The 19319-nt window shown below is 39.5% G+C and overlaps 1 protein-coding gene across 4 annotated transcripts in view; it reads left to right on the top strand.

Moving 5' to 3' along the window:
• Positions 1-19319, top strand: part of LOC100546243 (ethanolaminephosphotransferase 1-like) — a 50001-nt gene that overhangs the window by 14396 nt on the left and 16286 nt on the right. For all 4 annotated transcript variants that reach the window (XM_085221045.1, XM_085221046.1, XM_085221048.1 and 1 more), the window contains 4 exons: positions 4300-4408; positions 6316-6390; positions 10736-11004; positions 16566-16674. In XM_085221045.1, coding sequence (XP_085077171.1) covers positions 4300-4408; positions 6316-6390; positions 10736-11004; positions 16566-16674 — 562 coding nt within the window. The remainder of the gene's footprint in view (positions 1-4299; positions 4409-6315; positions 6391-10735; positions 11005-16565; positions 16675-19319) is intronic.

Below are 19319 nucleotides of genomic sequence, written 5' to 3'. Positions count from 1 at the left end.
GAAGTTAGGACATGTATATGAAAGAACCCACTGTACTGGATATATAGCTATATTTAGGATGAATATGTTTGGATTTAGAGGTGTTTTTTTTTTTTTTAGAAAAGCAAGGGTTGTATCGTTTTCTTTACCATTATGCAAAAATCATCAGTTTCTGTTACATCTTTCATTAAACAGCCTTGCAGGCATTAAAGGGTTTAAGTGGTACACATTATTTTTGTTCAGCATATGCCACCTAACAACAGCATGACTGAATCTCTGCTGTGCAAGTGATTTTATGCAAGTGCTGTCTCATTTTCTCCCCTGGGTACTTGCTCCAGGGAGCCAGACGTTTCTCTAAGAAGCTGAAAATGAGAGCAGTTACCATGATCACCATAACGATTGGGAAATGGCATCTCTTGAATGCATTATGATCTTCAGTTCTTAAATATAAAGCTGCTCACAATTAGTTTTGCTGTTGTTGGCAAAAGCAGAGGTTGGAGATCTCAATAATCGTAAACTTTATTGATCTTCAAGGAAGCAGAGACCGCTGCATCTGTCTCTGAAATGGAAATCTTTGAATTGGAGTAGACTTGAAAGGAAATGTATATGCAAGAAAATGTATGCATGTGGTCAGAATCTGCCATATTTCGATTTTACAATCCAGCTGTTGCCGATGCTCAATGTAGCAGAAAATTATAATCTCTTGCGCATTACCTCAATGTAATTTTATAAAACACTTTGTACATCCTAACTTCAGAATTAGAAAATAACTGGAGCCGATATGAAAGAAATTCCAAGATGGGAAACTGAATTCAATGATTCAATTATGAGAAATTTGTTTTCATTTCCATCATAATGTGGGGACAAACAGTGAGAGACCCCCACTCTGAGTCCCATGCAGGAGATGAGCAGAGGTTTTGCTGCATGTCTGCTCTGCGCTCTGAGGGATCCACGAGTGTGCCACTGCTGTCAGACTGAAAGAAGAGTGCCACAGAGATAAATCTCCCTTGGAGCTGAGTTCTTCTGGCAGCTGCAGAGTTTTAGAATAATAGAATCACAGAATCATAGAATGGCTTAGGTCCTCAAAGATCATCTAGTTCCAATCATCCTGCCATGAGAGTTTTCCTGGAAGGAAGGCAGTGCATTGTTTGTCATACTCACTGAGCACAGGGCAATAGGTCCTTTGAAAAGTTTGACTTCTTCAGATACCTTCAACCTCCTTGTATGCTAGCTGAGCATGATTTTGTTCAGAATAGAAACCAAAGCTGAGAACAGGGCTGAAAGTGGGAGGTAGGAGTGCAGAACCAAGGCTGTAGAGTTGCTGCCTGTAGCAGATTTTCCACCACATAAAACAACAGTATGACCTGTGTGAAACTATAGATTAACAATTAACTTTTTCTACAGGTTATTTAAAATTATTCTGATTATGCAACTGTAGACATTTCTTCTTAGAAATTATTCAATCCATTGCATGATTCTTATGCCTTTAATTAAGATTTGTGTTTTATAATAAATAACCATCACATGCTGTCTGGCAGATAATAGGCAGCATTACTTGGCTACTGCACTCTTCTTCCTGCGTTTGTATTCATGAGGAGTCACGTCTGTGTGGGAACAATAAAAGAAGGAAGTCTCAGTAGGATACACAGGTGTATGTCATCTCCACTGAAGTCAATTAACCACCTCCCCAGGTCCCTTTATGAACTTTGATTTTATTATTAGAACTGTGCATGAGTAGAATTCTTGTGGTCTCAGGTGACCTACTTAAGGAATATCTCAAGTTTGAACAGAGCCTTATAGAAATACAGGTACTTCACAATTCATTATCCAAATAGGCAATCAATTATATTAAAATATTTGTTGTTTGTATTAAGGCTTTTAGCATGAGTGACTGTGAGCCCGTTAAAACAGGCATCAGTATTTTGTAGAAGTAGGTTTCTTAAAAGGCTGAAGTATGGAATGGTTTTGCAAGAGAGCAGATGTGATTCTTCCCAGTGGAGCCTCCAGCTGTATTAATCATGTAGTGCATGGATGTGTTAGCTTTCTGCTGTCTGTTAATTAGACAGTAAAGATTCAAAGGTGTCCTTAATTAGTATACTACAGCGCTAGTGAAGTCAGGCTTTGTTTTTCCAATGTATTTGTGAAGTTATTCTTTATTACCCTTTAATTTACAATTTATGAAATAGGACAATGGTAGTGCAATACTTGACAAAAGAATAAGGGACATTGAATACAACAAAAGAGATTTTGCATCTGGAATATTTTCCAAATACACGGGCAGTTTAGGTCAGTAAAGGATTGAAACAGTGACTGTAATCAGGGGAAGGGATCTTTTCCTAAGGACAGAAGTCCTGTAACTGTTTTTCATTGCACATCTGCTAGCCAAAGGATTGTACGTACCTGTACCACTGTGCAATCCCTAAAATACAGGTTTGTATTTGTACCAAATTTGTACCAAAACCTCTATCTTAGTAAGTTTCAATAGGATGAGAGAAAATGACTTTAAGTTGCATCAGAGAAAGTTCAGGTTGGATATTAGGAAAAATTTCTTCTCAGAAAGAGCAGTGAGGCAGTGGCACAGGCTGCCCAGTGAGGTGGTGGAGTCATCATCCTGGACGCGTTCATGAACCGTGTGGATGTGGCACTGAGGGATGTGGTTAGTGGGCATGGTGAGGGTGGGCTGATGGTTGGACTGGGTGGTCTTAGGGCTTTAGTGATTTTATGGTTCTGCATCCCCTATACAGAAAGAAGGAGGCGTGGTCTGTCACTACACCCAGAGCATGCAGCTGCTTTACTCTTCCTTGGGAGTTCCCTGAGAGGAATTTCAGCAAACGTTTGCCGTCAATTGTTCTGAGGGATTTCGAATTGGGGTTTCAGAAATTCAGAATGATATAAGCATAGATCTGCGTAGCAACTGTGTGCATTACATTATGTACTTCAATTACTGTAAGATCTGACATACAGTATTTTAAAATTAGTGACAAAATCCTAGTAGTAAAGAATGCAGCTATCAGATTTAATATTTTTCCACCGTTATTAAATAAAGCAATGAAGACACATAGTTGAAAAGTATTCAGAAAATTTCATTTGAGTTTTGAGTTTACAGTGCACATTATCAGTTGTACTGAATATCTGGAAAGTTATTCCTCGGTTGTACAGTACTAGCAAAGCAAGGATCTAATCCTGATGATTAATCTGTCCAACATTCTTATTTTTATATACAATTTTTAGGATAGAGGAAATATAAAATGTGTATAAATTAGTATCTATTTATCCATCCGTTTGTTTACCTATTCCAAACAAATTAACAAGTAAGATTTCAAAACAATGTAAGTGTATTAAATTATTCTACTCCTTTTTCTACAATATTTATACTGTTTTCTAATATGTTACAGTGTTTAAGTCCATCTTCATATACATTTCCAGTCCTAAAACAGTCCAGAGGATTTGATTATAATCCTCCAGTATTTTTATATTTTGCATGTATCAGTGGCTGCTGTTTGAACAATATTTGTGCCCATATTTTCTGTCTAAAAATAATGCAGGAGCTGTGTATGCAACTTCAGAAAACATTTTGAAGCAAAAGGGCGATTTGGAAAGCGCATTACCAGAAAGTGCCCCTGTGGCAGGATAAAGAATACCTTAAAGCCACAGGAGATGAATGGTTGAAAAGGGTTAATGGGACAAAGAATTACTGGCTTAGGAGGAAGCAGAGTCTGTTTCTGCACTCCACAAAGTAAAAAGAATTAATGTAATGTTTATAATTTATAGCTAAAGATGGAGATCCTACAGAAAGTTACTGTCTGGAGAAGTAAGCGAGCTATTTGTAATACAGAGTTGTTCTGAACCTAGAAGTGTCTGATTTTGTTGCTATTCTGAGTTGGGAATTATTAGCATACTACAGAAGAGATTTCCTTGCCGCAGTTGGAAATAAGAAGCCTGACAAAACCCTGCCACGTTGATGCTGAATTGCCACGCTGGGGTGCTGCAGGCCTCTTTCGTTTATAGTATATGGAGCAATGAGAAGCTTTCCCTCGTGTTGGAGAAAACAAGGAGAGCATGTAATTGAGGAAATACAACATTTTTACATTAAGCTTTCACTGCAGTCTCAAAGATCAGACAAAAATGATGATAGGTGATGATAAATTGCTTCAGAAACAGAATTGTAAATTCAAAAATGGAAAAACATGCACAAATCTAAATATTACTGATGTTGTTTACAGGCTTCTCATCTCCTAATGAAAACACAAAACGTTTCATCAAAATAGGACTTCTAATTTGAAACCTGATTTCTTAGATTTCTCTTTTTCTCTTTAACAGATAGTGCCTTTATGGATTGCTCCAAACCTGCTCACCTTCTCTGGATTTGTCATGATTTTAGTTAACTATTTCCTAATATCTTTTTATGACTGGGACTACACTGCTTCGGGTAAATATCCTAATACTGTAATTTTTTTTTCAGAATTACAGAGTTGCTTATGTATGATATGGGGGGGAAGAGATAACTGAATCTTCCTCTCATTCCCATAATGTACATATAGTAGGGTCTGACCTCACACATGGCATTATGAATTTAGATCATTTTTATTGGAAAAAAACTTAATTTCATCCCTAAATATAGGTTTCAGCATATGCTGTTTGACTCTATGATAATATCTCATTTTATTTAAAGTGCATGCCAGGATTTTAATGAACACTCAAAGAACAACCTAACATTCTTCATAAAGTTTTCATTGGTTTCACATTTCCTAATACCTGAATCCATGCCATGAGTGCGTGAATTCCCCTTCCATTATTACATCCTTTCACTATTCTAGAACCCCCCAAAAAAATTTCTAAACAAACGTATCCTGAAATTCTCTCACTCCAAGTTCAAATCTTTATTTTCTCCTTATGAGAGTCCAAGTTGAAAGTTCTTTGGAGTTGCTCTTGAGCGTAGGCATTGTTCAGTTCTGGTCTTCTCAGATCAGTTGTTGAAAAAAAGAGCCTACAGCCAGTAGCAAGCATCTCCCAGGTAACAGGTATATAAAAATGTTTGCTTTTCTTTAAACTAGACAACCTGGGGAAAGTTTAGCACTTCAGCACTTCATGTTCCAAAATAACTGCATTTGATTTTTTAAATCACTTTTAATTTCTTATGTCTGTGGTTGGATTTCATGAGGTAGTCTTTTGTAGTATGTTTATTACAACAGTTCTGTGGGAAGAGCGATGTGCTAGCAGGTTTGGTAGAAATATAATCCTGTATGAACATCAAATTCTGAGGTGTCATGAGGCTTGGGTTGCCTATACTCATACTTCAAAATTCGCTTTTCAATCAATGAAGCTAACAATTACCAAGTTCTGTAATAGTAGAGAATCCAGCATAGAACTTTCAACAGGATAATTACATTGGGTGGAAACACACTAAACATGAAGTATTTGTGACAAAGTTTGTTCTTTTGTGTGTAGTTTGCAGGCCTGCTCTTAGCTTCACAGAAGAACAGCATCCATCATTTCTGAATTGAAAACACTCATGCAATCCAATGAATCTTTTGAATATTGTATACCAATTTCATGCACAGAAATAAAAGTCTTAATTTCCTGGACAGCTGTCTTTCATTCTGCAGTTTGAAAACGTGCAGCTAGGAGCCAGGAAGCACCGTCTTCTCTTTCCTGCTGGCAAGGCGAGGCACTGAGGGGCAGGTGGTCAGGGGCCTTGCCTCAGGTGCCAGCCTCCCCCTGCAGTCCTGGGTGCAGGGCTCACATGTGGGTGCTGGATGGGAGGCTGCACATGGATGGCTGCTGTGGCAGCCCTTACAGGGTTATAAATTAGTTAAATAGAATGCCCTTTGGAAAAAAACATTGATTTCGGAAAAGAGCAAAGGCAGCCTTGGGTTACAGACAAATGACAGAACCTTGGGTTCAGTCCAATTCAGCTTTCTTTTTTGCATTCATTAAAAGTTATCAGGCACCTTATCAAAAGGAAAAAAAAAATAATGTACTAATATCTGACCTAGTAAAAAGGGTTACCTACACTAAAAGAGTTACCTATTTTGACCTAGGCAAAAAGTCTCCTGTTTGGATTTGTATGGAAAACTGATAAACAAAACCCATATTTACACTAATAAAAGTGATAGAGCTTAAAAACTACAGTTTTCTTTTTCTTTTTTTTCTTCTTTTTTTTTTTTTTTAAAAGGATTTTTCATAAACTAGTTTTCTGATATTTCATTCAAAACATTTCACTATCTTTGACACCGGGGGCTTATCAGTGGCAACTTGTTCATGTCTATCTGTCTGTCTTGGTGGAGTGCTTTGATATCAACCACTGCTGCCCTGACTCACTGCTCAATTTTTCAGGTACCAGCCCTGGACGTGTTCCAACTTGGGTGTGGCTGTTCAGTGCTTTTACCACCTTCTGTGCTTATGCCTTAGGTAAAGTACAATGGAATGATTAATGTTTCGTATAGTTTTATCTACTGGCTTGCTAGTACTGGTTCCAAAAGAGTCATAATGGAGAGATTATTGATCTCTCTCCAAAACCGTTCTAAGTTGAAAATAAAAAATAAAAATAAAATACAGTAGAATTTAAAAAACCACCAATTTTTAAAGATACTTTTGTGCTCCTATGAGCGTAATCCTTATCTCTCTTTCTCTCTTCAAAGTGTAGATTTTTGTGAAGTTATAATATAAATAAAGATCGTTACATAGCAGCAGTTATTGTTGGGTTTTCTGAAAATCTTTGGCACACAGGAGTGACATTCTGAAAAAGTACCTGACATCTGCATTTTCAGAGATTGCTTTCAAAGTCAGGGAAAATAAAGGACAAAGCAGAGAGAAAGGAAAATGAATGTAATATTTTAATCTGAGAGACACTTCAGTGCTTATGGGCTGTGTCAGCAGGGAGGGTGTGGGCAACTCCATTAGCCTGAGCCTCTAATGGAGATGGGGTACTTTTTTTTTTTTTTTTGTCTCGTCTAAGGCTGCTTTTCTTTAATAACATATCAACATCATTTTTTGTTTTATATTCCATGTTTACTTTTACCAGTGTACCAAGATAGTATTTCTAGGTCCAGCACACCTTGCTTTGCAGTTATTTGAAGCTAAACCTCAGTGAGTTCAGATGTAGAAGTAAACTGGTGCAAGTCTCAGAGTGACATCTGCACCAGATGGATACGTTCCCCTCCAAAGCTAACTCACTCTAAAAAAGCATGCAGTACAACAGAGCTCATTTTGGGGGAACTCAGGCTGATATATTTACATGCATTGCACTGTGTTGCATAGAAGTATCATCTCTTCTGGAGCTGGTTCTCATAAGGCACTGTATTGTGCATGTAGCCATGTAGTTGTGTACCATACTTCAGATATCTGGACTAGATGTCTGTATTCTACACATGTTGAGCACTTTTAGTGTCAGGCTCATGCATGTGGAACTATCTTCACTAGCCACGCTGTTTTCCATTGTGCAGACACTTCCCTCTGTACTTTGAGTACCTTAGCATTTTACACTCATATTAGAGTTTGTGTCAGAACTACTTTCTGCAGAATTTTTGTTTTTGTTTGTACCATAAACATCAATGGGACAACAATCACTTGACATTGATAACCAGTCAGATTTCCTAAACAGCTTTACTTAATCGTTATCAGAAGCAGCAGCTTCTTTTATGTCAACTATTTTCTTTGTAACTGTGAAAAAGTTAATCAGGTAGCCATTGTTTCATAAATGGGAATTTCATGTTAGAGCTGTTGTTGTATGACATCTCAAAAAGCTCTCTCTGGATATTGAGCTTTGGAGGTTTTTACACTAGATTTTGCCAGTGAGGCCTATAGTTCCTAATACTTGGAAGGCAGGAAACATGATGCTGACAGTAAAAGCTATAATGAACTAATGTATATGTAGATTTTTGTGTCTGCTATCCAAGCCACTATATGAAATATTTAGTTTCAGATTTAATTCTCCATGGCCAAAGTTTTCCCTTTGGAAGACTGTAAATAGCCATAGTAACTAACCAAATATGCAACTTAAATCTCTCTCAGCTTCTTTTTAATGACACAGTTACTCTCTCCAAATTCCCTAACATGCTACTTTTTTCCCCTCTTTGTTAAGGTGGTTTGGTTTATTTTCCCTTTCCATAAAGGGGACTATTTTTCACTATTATTTTGAATTCTAATGCTTAAAAGTTATATAAATTTTAATAAAACTGAAGATTTGTGAACCTTCATGAGAAATAATATGAGAATTCTAAAGCAACGGAAACTTGATACAATATATGTCCATTATGGCACACAGTTATTGTCATAAATGATTTCAAACTGACACCTAAAATAGAAAATATTTTCAATACCTTGAAAAGCTAGTGAAACTGAATGAAAAAAAAGATAAGATTTTGTGAAAGTCCACTTTTACATATGCTTCACAAAGTTGCTGTATTTCTTCCCACATACATTATAATTAGAAGCAGTATGTTTCTTGACATTATTCATGTAAGACTTTTTTTAAAATTAAAATATTCCTAAAACATAAAGGCTACTGTTTCATTGTGATGTACATGTTTAGTATCTAATGTGAGTATTCCCTTGGGAAAACCTAAAATAACTTATGAATAGGCTTTAATGTGATAGAAAGCACAGCAATGACAGCAGAGAAGCAAGATCCTAGGCTACAGCAAATGAGGGCTTCCTCAAATACAACAGCTGGGGGCAGAAAAACAAAGGAAAGAAACTGCTTACCTTCCAAAGGCCTCCTGTACACAGAAATCTCCTACAAGACACCCTTGCCTCCACTGCCAAACCTTAAATGAAGTCTGGGAGCCAGGATCTACCCTTGTCACTCAGGTGCATTGCATACACCTGAGCTCCTCTGGGTTGGTCCTGCCTTCCCACCAGGTTCTCAGTCACTGGTACAGGTCATGACTAAGCATTGCCACTACAATAGACTGATTTTTTATCATCCTCATTTTTTAAAAAAAAGAACTAACCCTAAAACTGAAATCTGTCTAATCTGGGATAGGTGTTCTTGAAAAATGAAAGACCATACAGTGCTTAGATATGTTCAGATATCTGATTGCTAGCTAAGTTTCAGAAGCAACATTTAACAGACTAAAGAATTCCTGCACTTCTAACACACTATTCAGGAAACCTCAGGCTTATACGCAGTTTTCTTTCTGCACTTTTCAGTAAAATGCTGCTAACTCAGTGGCAATGTTAATGTCAATGGCTTGAGAAGGGAGCACTTTGAGATCTTTAGTTCTTAGAGCTGTGAGAACTATCTCAAAAGATTTCTATCTGAGTCGAGAATATCTCACAGCTGTGCAGGTATGACAATAGGGAGATAGTCTACATTCTGTGACAAAATGAAATTCCATGTTTTTCTGGTTTAGTTCCCTGAAATATATTTACATTAAACAAAACCCAGAGTGCTGCCAAATAATCCAGAGAAGCTGCATATGATTATAGCAGCTGTGGATTTTTGGTCCCACTTTGCAGAATTTTCCCTTCAGTCAACTTGGGGTTAATAATGCTATCAACAGCCAGTTGGCTGTGGTAACTTCCAAGTAAAATAATAATAAAAAATATGTTCTCCTAGCTGTTACACCAAGTAATTTTTAAGAATTTTTTTGTTTGCTTTTTCTGAAGAGGTTCATCCTGTGTACTGAATTTTTTCCTGCACTGAACTTTAATGAAGAAACTACTACTAAACATCCTCACCAACGGGGTTGCGTAGCAGTCTGAGGGCATGATTTGATAATAAGTCTAAGACAGGTTTTGGCTGCCAGGCCTTCCACCTCCCTGCCTTCCCCACCTCTCCTTTGTGCCACCTCCCCTGCTTTTTGTATTTCCCATAGCCAACTCTGTTCAGTGACCCAGACCTAGAAGAAAAGAAAAGGTCTAACTGTTTTTCTGTGAGCTGAGCAAGCTGCATGTCTTCCCCTGCTCAGCAGCAGGGAACTCTCAGGGTGGCTCAGGCCACAAACCGTATTGCAGAGTGAGAGCCATTACAGTACTTGGCCATCTTTCAAGCACCAGCTCCTCATAGGGAGCAGAGGAGCAGCGCTGAGCTCTGCTCCCTGTGACAGCGACAGGGCCCGAGGGAACGGCATGGAGCTGTGTCAGGGGAGGGGCTGGGGGTTAGGGAAAGGGTCTGCACCAGAGGGTGGTGGGCATGGAACGGGCTGCCCAGGGCAGTGGGCATGGCCCCGAGCTGTTGAAGTCAAAGAGTGCTCGGACAATGCTCTCAGATATAGGGTGGACCTGTGTGGAGCCAGGAGTTGGGCTCAGTGGTCCTTGTGGGTCCCTTCTAATTCGGGATAATCTGTGCTTCTATGAAATGCCTTAGTGACTCTACCCACAAGCATTCTCCGTGAAATCTCAGAATGCCCACAACAGCAACAGATGGGCAAGAAGCCAATGTGAGCACTTTTCTGCACGTTCACTGAGAAACTGTCTGCAGGGACTGACATGAAAGTGTGTTAAGGCCACTGGAGACAAATGTTTCTGGATGTGTTTCTAACGGGTGTGAGGATGTTGGCTTTTAATAGAAGAACTGAGGTAAGAACAATATTACATGAGAACTGAGGCGGTCCTAATACGCTGGTTTTGAGGAGACAATTGTGCTTCAGTTTGCTGTCAAAAGTGCATTTTTCCCAGGTACATATAGCAGTAAATTGTGTATATATATATATATGTATATAAATATATATGTAGTAAAATCTATGTGAGAATATTACTCTTCTAGTTGTGTTCTAATCCTTTGTTTCTTTTTCTTTTCCGACCCTTTCAGATTCCATAGATGGGAAACACGCTCGAAGGACTCAGTCCAGTAGTCCTCTGGGAGAACTGTTTGACCATGGGCTGGACAGCTGGGCTACCTCCATTTTTGCACTCTCTTTTTTTTCTGTCTGTTCCCGGGACAATGGGAAGACTGGAGTTTCTGTATATACAATGTATATGTATTTAAGCATTGTCTTGTTTAACTTTATGTGTTCACACTGGGAGAAATATAACACAGGAGTTCTTTTTCTTCCTTGGGGATACGATTTAAGCCAAGTGGTAAGTATTTATCATTCCTGTTTTATTTTTATTTTTTTAAGTAAGTTAGTGTTTTCATAGTATTACTGAAATAGAAGAAAATATAGCCCAAGGCAAATGTATTAGGCTAAAAGTTTGAATGTGAAATTGAATAACCCTCAAAGTAATTTAGAAAAATTTCCTGCATTTGCAAAGAAAGGACATTCTCAAGCAAATTGTCAGCACTGGGGATTCATTGCCTTGTAGGAAAAAGATGACTTGCAGCAAGCTTAGCAACTGGATGGCATGCGTGAGAATGTCATTTAACTGCCTTTGATTTGTGAAATTAACAAAAGTTGTTATGCACTCCAGAGCCTTAGGCAATTTTCCCAGCAAAACTAGGTTCTGAGGCACTGTGCAAATTAATCCAAACAGTGTTTATTAAAGTAATTACACAGGTGTACATTACTAGACCTGACCAATTCTCCTAAGTCTTACACTGAATGTGATAATATAAACAGCATCATACCTATTCAGTGAGCATTCACTGTTGTCAGGTGATTTCCACCCTTGAAAAATGTTAGATTAATTATTTGGGAATTAAGTAAACATGATTCAGAAACACGAATAATTTATCAGTCCACAGCCAGCTTGCAGCTGATTTCTTGCCCAGCTTACAGCCCTACCACAAGATGGACATCTTCACAAACACAACCAGTGAGGTCACCACTTGCTGCAGTGACCTCACTGTGCAAATGAGTGGTAGCAGTTGCAGCAGCATCACATGTTGCCAAGAGCCCTGTGCTTGGATTTTGGGGCTGGCTAATCTCTGAGATAGCCAGATAGCCAGGCTCTTGCAGCCTGAAGAGCAAACTCCCAGAATTCTTAGATTCCTGTCCCAGGCATGGGATAAAAGGTGCAGCCAACAAGACATAATCGAAAAGAAGTCTGACAAACATTCAAATATGTGTGTTAATGGAAATACAGTATTTGAATTAACGGCTGCAGATGTATTGTTGTAAACATAATCAGAATCCAGAGGTTTGAGAGCAGCTCGGAGACGGTGGTCCAGCTGTGGTGCATCTGTTTCATCTCCTAGGAAATAGGTTCTGGGAGAAGAAGTTGGCTCAGCACTAAGACATTAGGCAGCCAGCTGGTCTGTGAGTTTCTGCTGTATCTGTGCAAGGCTTCTCAGTGAAGTCCTTTCAGCCGGGGATGAATGGCTGTGCTCAAACCAATTTCACTTGTTGCTTGGATGATCACTGAAGATAAATATGTGCACATTTAAAAAGATCTTTTTGATTGCAACCTCATCAGAACTGTATGAGTGCTTAAACGTGAGAGTGGATATCCACTAATGAAGCCGTACTGTTAAATCTTCCAGTGCCTTTCAGTGACCTAGGCCCCTGCAGCAGCATTTCCCATCTGGGAAATAATGTAATAACATTTCCCCGCCTCACAGATTTGTGGTGAGGCTTAATTTCAGTAGAGTTTGTAAACTATTTTGATTATCTTGGATGCAAGGTGCTAACAAGTGTTACTTCCTCTTCCCCTTTGATGTGGAATTGCTATCCTATGTGCTTTCTTTCTAGCAACTTCTGTGATGATTAACTTATAGTCAGAATAATAAGCTTATAAATGTAAGGATTTTTTTATGCTTAATTGCACAATCATCAACAGTGCTGGTAGACTGTACTACTGAAATGTCTGTCCATTTTTCCATGTGCTAAAATCAGCTTTCATAGCTGTGATTGTGAGCAAAAACACAAGACATAAGGTGTAGATAGAGGTAGTATTTTTTACGTTAGTTCAAACCAAATATTGTGCACATCAGAAAGACTCATACGTCTTTTTTTCTGGCTGTGCTAAGTAGTCCAGTGAAAAACATTAATTCTGTAATAGACATTGCTCTGCTCTTGTTTTTCAAACTGGTCCAGCAATGTCTTATGATGGGTGCACTCTTCATAAAATCACAGTGTTATAGACTCGCTTGGGTTTGTAGAGACCTCAAAGATCATCCAGATCCAGCCCGCCCCCCGCTGCAGACAGTGTTGTCAACCACTAAATCAGGTTGCCAGTGCCTGATTCGACTTGGCCTTGAGCACCTCCAGTGACTGGATACCAAGGACACCAGCAAATGGCTAATGAGAAACAAGAAAGAAAATGCTTTCCTTGCTGCTTTGTTTTTTTTTTTTCCTCTCAACTTATCCACCAGATGTTGCCACAGTCACATTCAGAGGAAGAGGGTGAGGCAGCACTTGCAGGCTCTTTTAAGGCTGCTCCCATATTGATGATTTCCTACATGGCATTCCTAGCTGAGCTGCTGCATGAGCATGCCTCTGTGCTGTCTTAAACGTCTCTACTGGCAGTATAATGTGATTGCACTGGCATGCCAGAAATTCAAGTGGTCTGGTCCTCTGCTCCAGGTTTTAAAATGCATGGCATCCAGGAGCGTTGGACTTCATTATCATTACAAAGCTCAGGAAATAGTGCTTTTAATATAAGTGTACAGATAAGTAACTTAGAATCGTAGAATTACAGAATCATAGAATCACCAAGGTTGGAAAAGACCTCCAAGATCATGCAGTCCAACTGTCCACCTATCATCAGTATTTCCCCACTAAACCACGTCTCTTAGTACAACATCTATATAATTTCTTGAATACCTCCAGGAATGGTGACTCAATCCCCTCCCTGAGCAGCCTATTCCAGCTCCTATCCACTCTACCACTCTTTTGGAAAGGAAATTTTTCTTAATATCCAACTTGAATGGAACACTGCTGCTGAGTCAGCTTCATTGCATATAAATACGGATGGTCCTCTGACTGGATCTGCGTTAACTTGGTGTTAAAAGAGCTGGTGTACCCTGGGAAAAACTATCTCGTTACGAGTAGAGACATTTGTGGAACTTTTGCTGATCACATTTTTCCATGATTTGATGACTCATCAGAACTGGTAACCTAATTTCAATAGCTGAGCTGTAATTGGCACTCCAATTAGCTCTGTTTACAGTAAAAAGCCCTTTATGGGGAACTATGGCATGTAAACCTGAGATACAGCTTTGATAAGTCTGAAGGAGAGTCAGTTGGAGGGCTGAATGTTAGTGGGCCCAGCATCAAGGAGCAGGGCACAAGGCTGCCTTGTGCTTACTCCCCTGCAAGCAGAGAGGAGCAGCCTCTTGGCACTGTGTCATCCTGACAGTTTCTGATAGAAGCCCCTTCCAACTCAAATGATTCATTGATTCTGTGTCATATTGTTGGAAGGACCATGATGGATTCTCCTCCTGCCTGGTTCTTAAAGGAGAAGACTGTGGCATCTTTGTGAGCACTGTGAGATTTAGTGGGAGCAAGGTGATATCACGGGTAGAGGGGAAAGCCCACATCCTGCATCATATCTCTTCTTTCTGAACCACTTGATTATGATTTCACTCAAATGCTACTTGGTTAATTAATCCCTCAGTGTGTTTTGTTGTTCGCCTGCCACATACCATGTGTCTAAATGCAAAATGAGCTTTTTTAACACACATAAGAAACTGTGTTTATAAGCTAATTATGCAAACCAACTATTTCTTGAAAGAATAGATGTTGGGAAAAAAAAAGGAAAATTGAAAAATTGCACATCATACTAAAGCTAAAAAGTGGAATCACTTGTGGGAAATCATTAATTTGTATTATTTTAGGAAAATACCATATTTACTTTCAGTGTAAAACATGCGTTTATGTGACGTCCAGATGTCACTCCCTAGACGTTCAGTGTGAGTAGTGTGTTAATAGAAAGTATTCCAAGGCATGAACAATTAATATTGGTGTAATATGCTAGTGACACTGAATATTACACTACAGTTCATGTCATTTTTTTTGTGGAATCATAAAAATTTATAAGCGTATCCAGTGTAGTTTCAACAAAGATGAGAAAATGTTTGAATTTCTTTTCTGTATAATTCAGTATACCCAATGAGCCTGTATGCAAAACACACTAACCTACAAATTAATGCCATCTGTTTTCAGATTTCTATCTCCATTATGTGCTATTGCCTCCTCTTAAATGAGATCTTGACAAACCTGGAATTGGCCTCATCAGAAGCCACAGAACCCAATACTGTATATGTCTGATGCTCACTTGCAATACAATCTTTACTTCTATTTTTTAGTTTGGACTTCTCATTTTATGAAAGTTTGTAATTATGTTTATTTTCTCGTGACTAGCTTTATATATGAAAAGTACTAAGTCCAATCAGTAAAAAGCTATCTGTCTTTTCTTAGGTAGAATTAGACAGTTGCACTTGGGAGCACTGCTGCACGTTTTAATTATTATTTTTTTTTTACCATCAAGTGTTTTTTAAGATAGCCTAAAATATATACAGCTTTTTAGCATACTTGGTTTCTGTCTAATAATTTTGACAGTCTTCAATTTCTGCTAGCACAGCTTAGACCAAGGGACACAGCCTTCTCATCGCCCAGCTTTCTAAAAGAAGACTTGGAGAGTGCTGCAATTAATTCACAGCAGTTATTCCTACTGATTCCAGTGATAGCAGGGGCTTGGTTACAATTCTCTAGAAACCAAAATACCAAAGAATTGAAGCCAAAGAGTGTTTCTCCTACACAACATCTGTTAAATGAGAGACAACCTCAGCCTGGGAGCGCTGAATCCCCCAATCCCAGGGCGGGGGATTCCCCATACGGCACGTTGCCTCAGCGCTCCCGTTCCTAGAGGTGTGCTGACATCTGACAGTGATACCCGTGAGTGTTCTGCCAAAAATACTGACTGTAATAGCGGATAATACCGAAGCTCCTCTTTTATTGCTCGCCAAAAATATCTGTTCAGAGTGCAACGTGTGAGGGTAAATTCAGGCTCTGTCAAAACCAGCTGGAGTTTTGCCCTCAAATCTGATGGAGCTAAGAGTTCATCTGTCACGTCTTACGGATAACATAATGCAGTCTCCTCAGGGAGCCAAATGTTACCTCTGTTGTAGTGGGTTGTAAAACCCATTATATACATCCTTCATTTAGACCAATATTTCTCAGAGTCCTAAAACATGACTTTTGCTCTTGTTCCTGCTCTTCTCCTTTTGATTCTCACGCAGGCAATTGCGCATGCAGTCCTAAGATGCCCCATTCAATAACATTCTTTAAAATCTGTGTCATGATAGGGCAAGAGCCTTGAATTTAGATACAGAGAAGTGAATGAAGTCAAATATAGTGGTATCTAACAAAAAAAAAAAACAAGCTAAGCAAAAAGATAGTAAAATCTATCATATGGTAAGGCTGGAAAATTTTTGTGATCCCAGAGTGAGAAGCTGTACTGAATTGAAAAAATAGAAGTTATCATGTTACCTGGGAATAAATAAATGAATATCTAGTCTCCTCACCGGCACTACAAGTAATGTGACTCTTTGAATTTTCATAATTCACTGTTAATCATGGTCCAGAACAGTTCAGGGAACTGAACCAGACAGCACAAACTTAGCAGTGGTTGGCAGGGCTGCTGGCAGCCAGCACTAGGTGGAGAGCAGGGCTGTATTTCTGTTTATGCTGAGATGGTAAGCAAAATTCTGTGCCCTTAGGAGGAAAGAATTAAAAATATGTTATCTTTTTTTTCTGTAGGTGTTAATAACAGCATATCTGCTCACCGGCATTGTTGGTGTGGAAGTTTGGCAGAAGCCTTTCCTGTTTGGTTATTACATTACAGATGCGTTAGTAATCTTGCTTATAGGTAAGTGCCTGGATCCATGGAGAACTTCATTGGTATTTAATTCCTTTGATTAGATAATTCCTTATTTTGCCTATAAATTTCATTTTCCTTTTGTAAGCGTTGGCTAGTCCCAAGCTGACATGAATAGAGGTGATTAATAGGAGTATTACTGGTAAACTTCAGCTGGCAGACCACTCTGGAAACATTTTTCCTCACTGAATTCATATCTGTTGTATACAAATAACACAAAAATTGTTCCTTAGTTACACATGCAGATCAATGTGCTTTACTGACTGTTTTCAAACACTCACGAACTTCTAATATCAGTCAGGTAAAATGTTGTTCACGTGTGGTAAAAGATAAGTAGTTCGGCCTGCAGCACACTGTGGTCCAAAACATCACGGATAGAAAGAAGAAAGGTATTATTTAAATAATGATAGGAGGCACAGATCTAGATGGTTTCTAAGCTCTGTTTTTAGAATTGCCCTCAGACCAGAAGTACACATTTTTCATACGCAGCAGAGACCAGTGTGCTCATTGCCTTACCCTGTCAATGTATCTTGAAGTAAGCAGAGAGCACTTCCAGCTGCTACAGCTAGATTAAGAGTTACATTGCAATGAGCTAGAACAGCGGTCTTAGATACAAAGGTGTGCGTGTGGAATGCTTCAATGTGTTGAAAGGTGACAACATCAGCATATGTATTTTTCCAGGATTTCTATAAGAACTTACGTGTAATGACAAGAGGGTGCAAAACAAAGGGTTTGGCACAGGCAAGACAGACAGAAATTCATTTGGGCCTTGAACCAGATAGAGGACTTGAGTAGGCTATCATCCAGCTCCAGCTTCAGCCAGGGGCTGCCAGAGTGCTCCTGGGGTGCTTCTAAACCTGCTGCATTTGCACAGCTTTGTGTTGTCACATCTACAGTTGCAGCATCTACAACTGACCCCTATGTGACTGAGGTTGAGCGATCTTTTTATTTGTCAGGGTTGTTTTGTGAGCGCAGAGAAAAAGGAAGAAAGGAAAGGGCAAAAATAGCGGCTGCCCTTTTGGTAGGCAATGCAAGGATCAGTCTCGCTGTGTGCAGTGAGGAAATGCCCTCTGGTGGGAAGAGGGAGCTCTGTGTGCTCTGGGAGCCATGCTACAGAGCCAGAGATGGGTGCTGGCTTTTGACTGAGCCATGCTGCTAGGGTCTGCAAGTGCAGAGCTCCATCCACACTACCTACATTATTTCTGCTCCTCTTGTCAAGGCACATGACAGCTGCCTCAGTGAGGAGCTGGATGCACTTGAGAAGTCATGGGTGAAGGTTTAACTCAAACTAGTATTAGTACAATGTATTAGGAAGATTTGTGCTAGGAAAGCACATCAGCATGACAAAATCCACAGAACTGAACATCTTTTTTCATATTCTACTGCAAAGCGAAGTTTGATGGAATGTTGCTTTAGATTTAGGAAGAAGCGCTGCTTCTGTCTAGTGTTGCATGGCTGGATTCATAAGCAGGGAGCTGAGTACTTCTTCCATCATTGTCCCAAGCAGAGGAGACATAACTGAGAGCCAAAACATTTCTTTGAAAATATTGTTTCTTGCACTGTGTCTATAATGCCATTAGCACAGCAACTTTTGCAGCTCAATTATACCTTTAATAAAGGTGTAAAGTATGTAATACTTTGTATTATTCTGATCCAGAAAACACATCAGCTTTGTCACAGGTATGAATCCCAGTTCAACAACAGTGTTTAAAGTGTTTTACCACTGGATAAACTGTGTGCTGTAAATCTGGATATATAAAGTTTTTAGAAGCTTGCAGTAAATCCCAGGACCACATTGTGCCTACTGAAAAAGCATTGACATAGCCCACACCGAGGGCAGAGCACACCTTGCTCGGCCAGACCTGTTTGTCTCAGGTCACCTCCCTGCAGCACGCTCAGCTCACTGCCTCTGTGGCCACTCAAAACCCAGAGCAATGCAATAGGGCCTCCTCTGCTTTTTATGAGTTTGTTTCCCAGAACCCTGAGAGGAGCCTTTAAGCCCTAACTGCTATCCTTAACCATCTGATGGCATTTAAGAGTCACCAGTGCTCACTCTAACAATAGACCTGCACGTCTGCTTCATCAATACTTGGCCAAGAGCATGCCTGCAGTTTTGTGCTTTTACTGTTCTGTACACAACGGGAGTTCAACTGCTGAGCTGTCACTTTTCTGAGCGCAGCTGGGCTTTAGCTAGTACCTTTTATAGTGGGAAGAAATCCAAACAAGAAGCACAAGAGTGGAGTTTTCAGATGTGCTTCCTGGAGTTTCTCAGACAAAAAGGAAAAAAAAGAAGAGCCCACATATAACCTGAGGATGAACTCCACTTCAAGCACATCCTCAGTGGAAGCTGTGGTATCACCAGGTGACATTCACTCCCCCAAAATGCAATTTTTATCAGGTGCCAGAACACAAAAAGATATACATAAAAACCACAGTGATACCGATGTTTAGATTAGAAGCTTTATGAAAACCTCCTAAGAGAGAGCTTTACATATGTCCCTGGGAACTGTCTAGCACACAGTGAACACCTGTAGGAAGGTCAGCACTTGGGCTGCTGAAAAGTGCCCTCGGAGGCCTTCCTTGTGAAGCTGAGAAACTTCTGCAGAGTGTTCTGTGGAAATCCTGCTACCCAGTGA

Source organism: Meleagris gallopavo, chromosome 3 (genome assembly GCF_905368555.1).
Source record: "Meleagris gallopavo chromosome 3, MGAL_WU_HG_1.1, whole genome shotgun sequence".
NCBI classification, from domain to species: Eukaryota; Metazoa; Chordata; class Aves; order Galliformes; family Phasianidae; genus Meleagris; species Meleagris gallopavo.
Note: the sequence above shows the minus strand (reverse complement) of the source record. Positions and strands in the feature narration are given on the sequence as shown.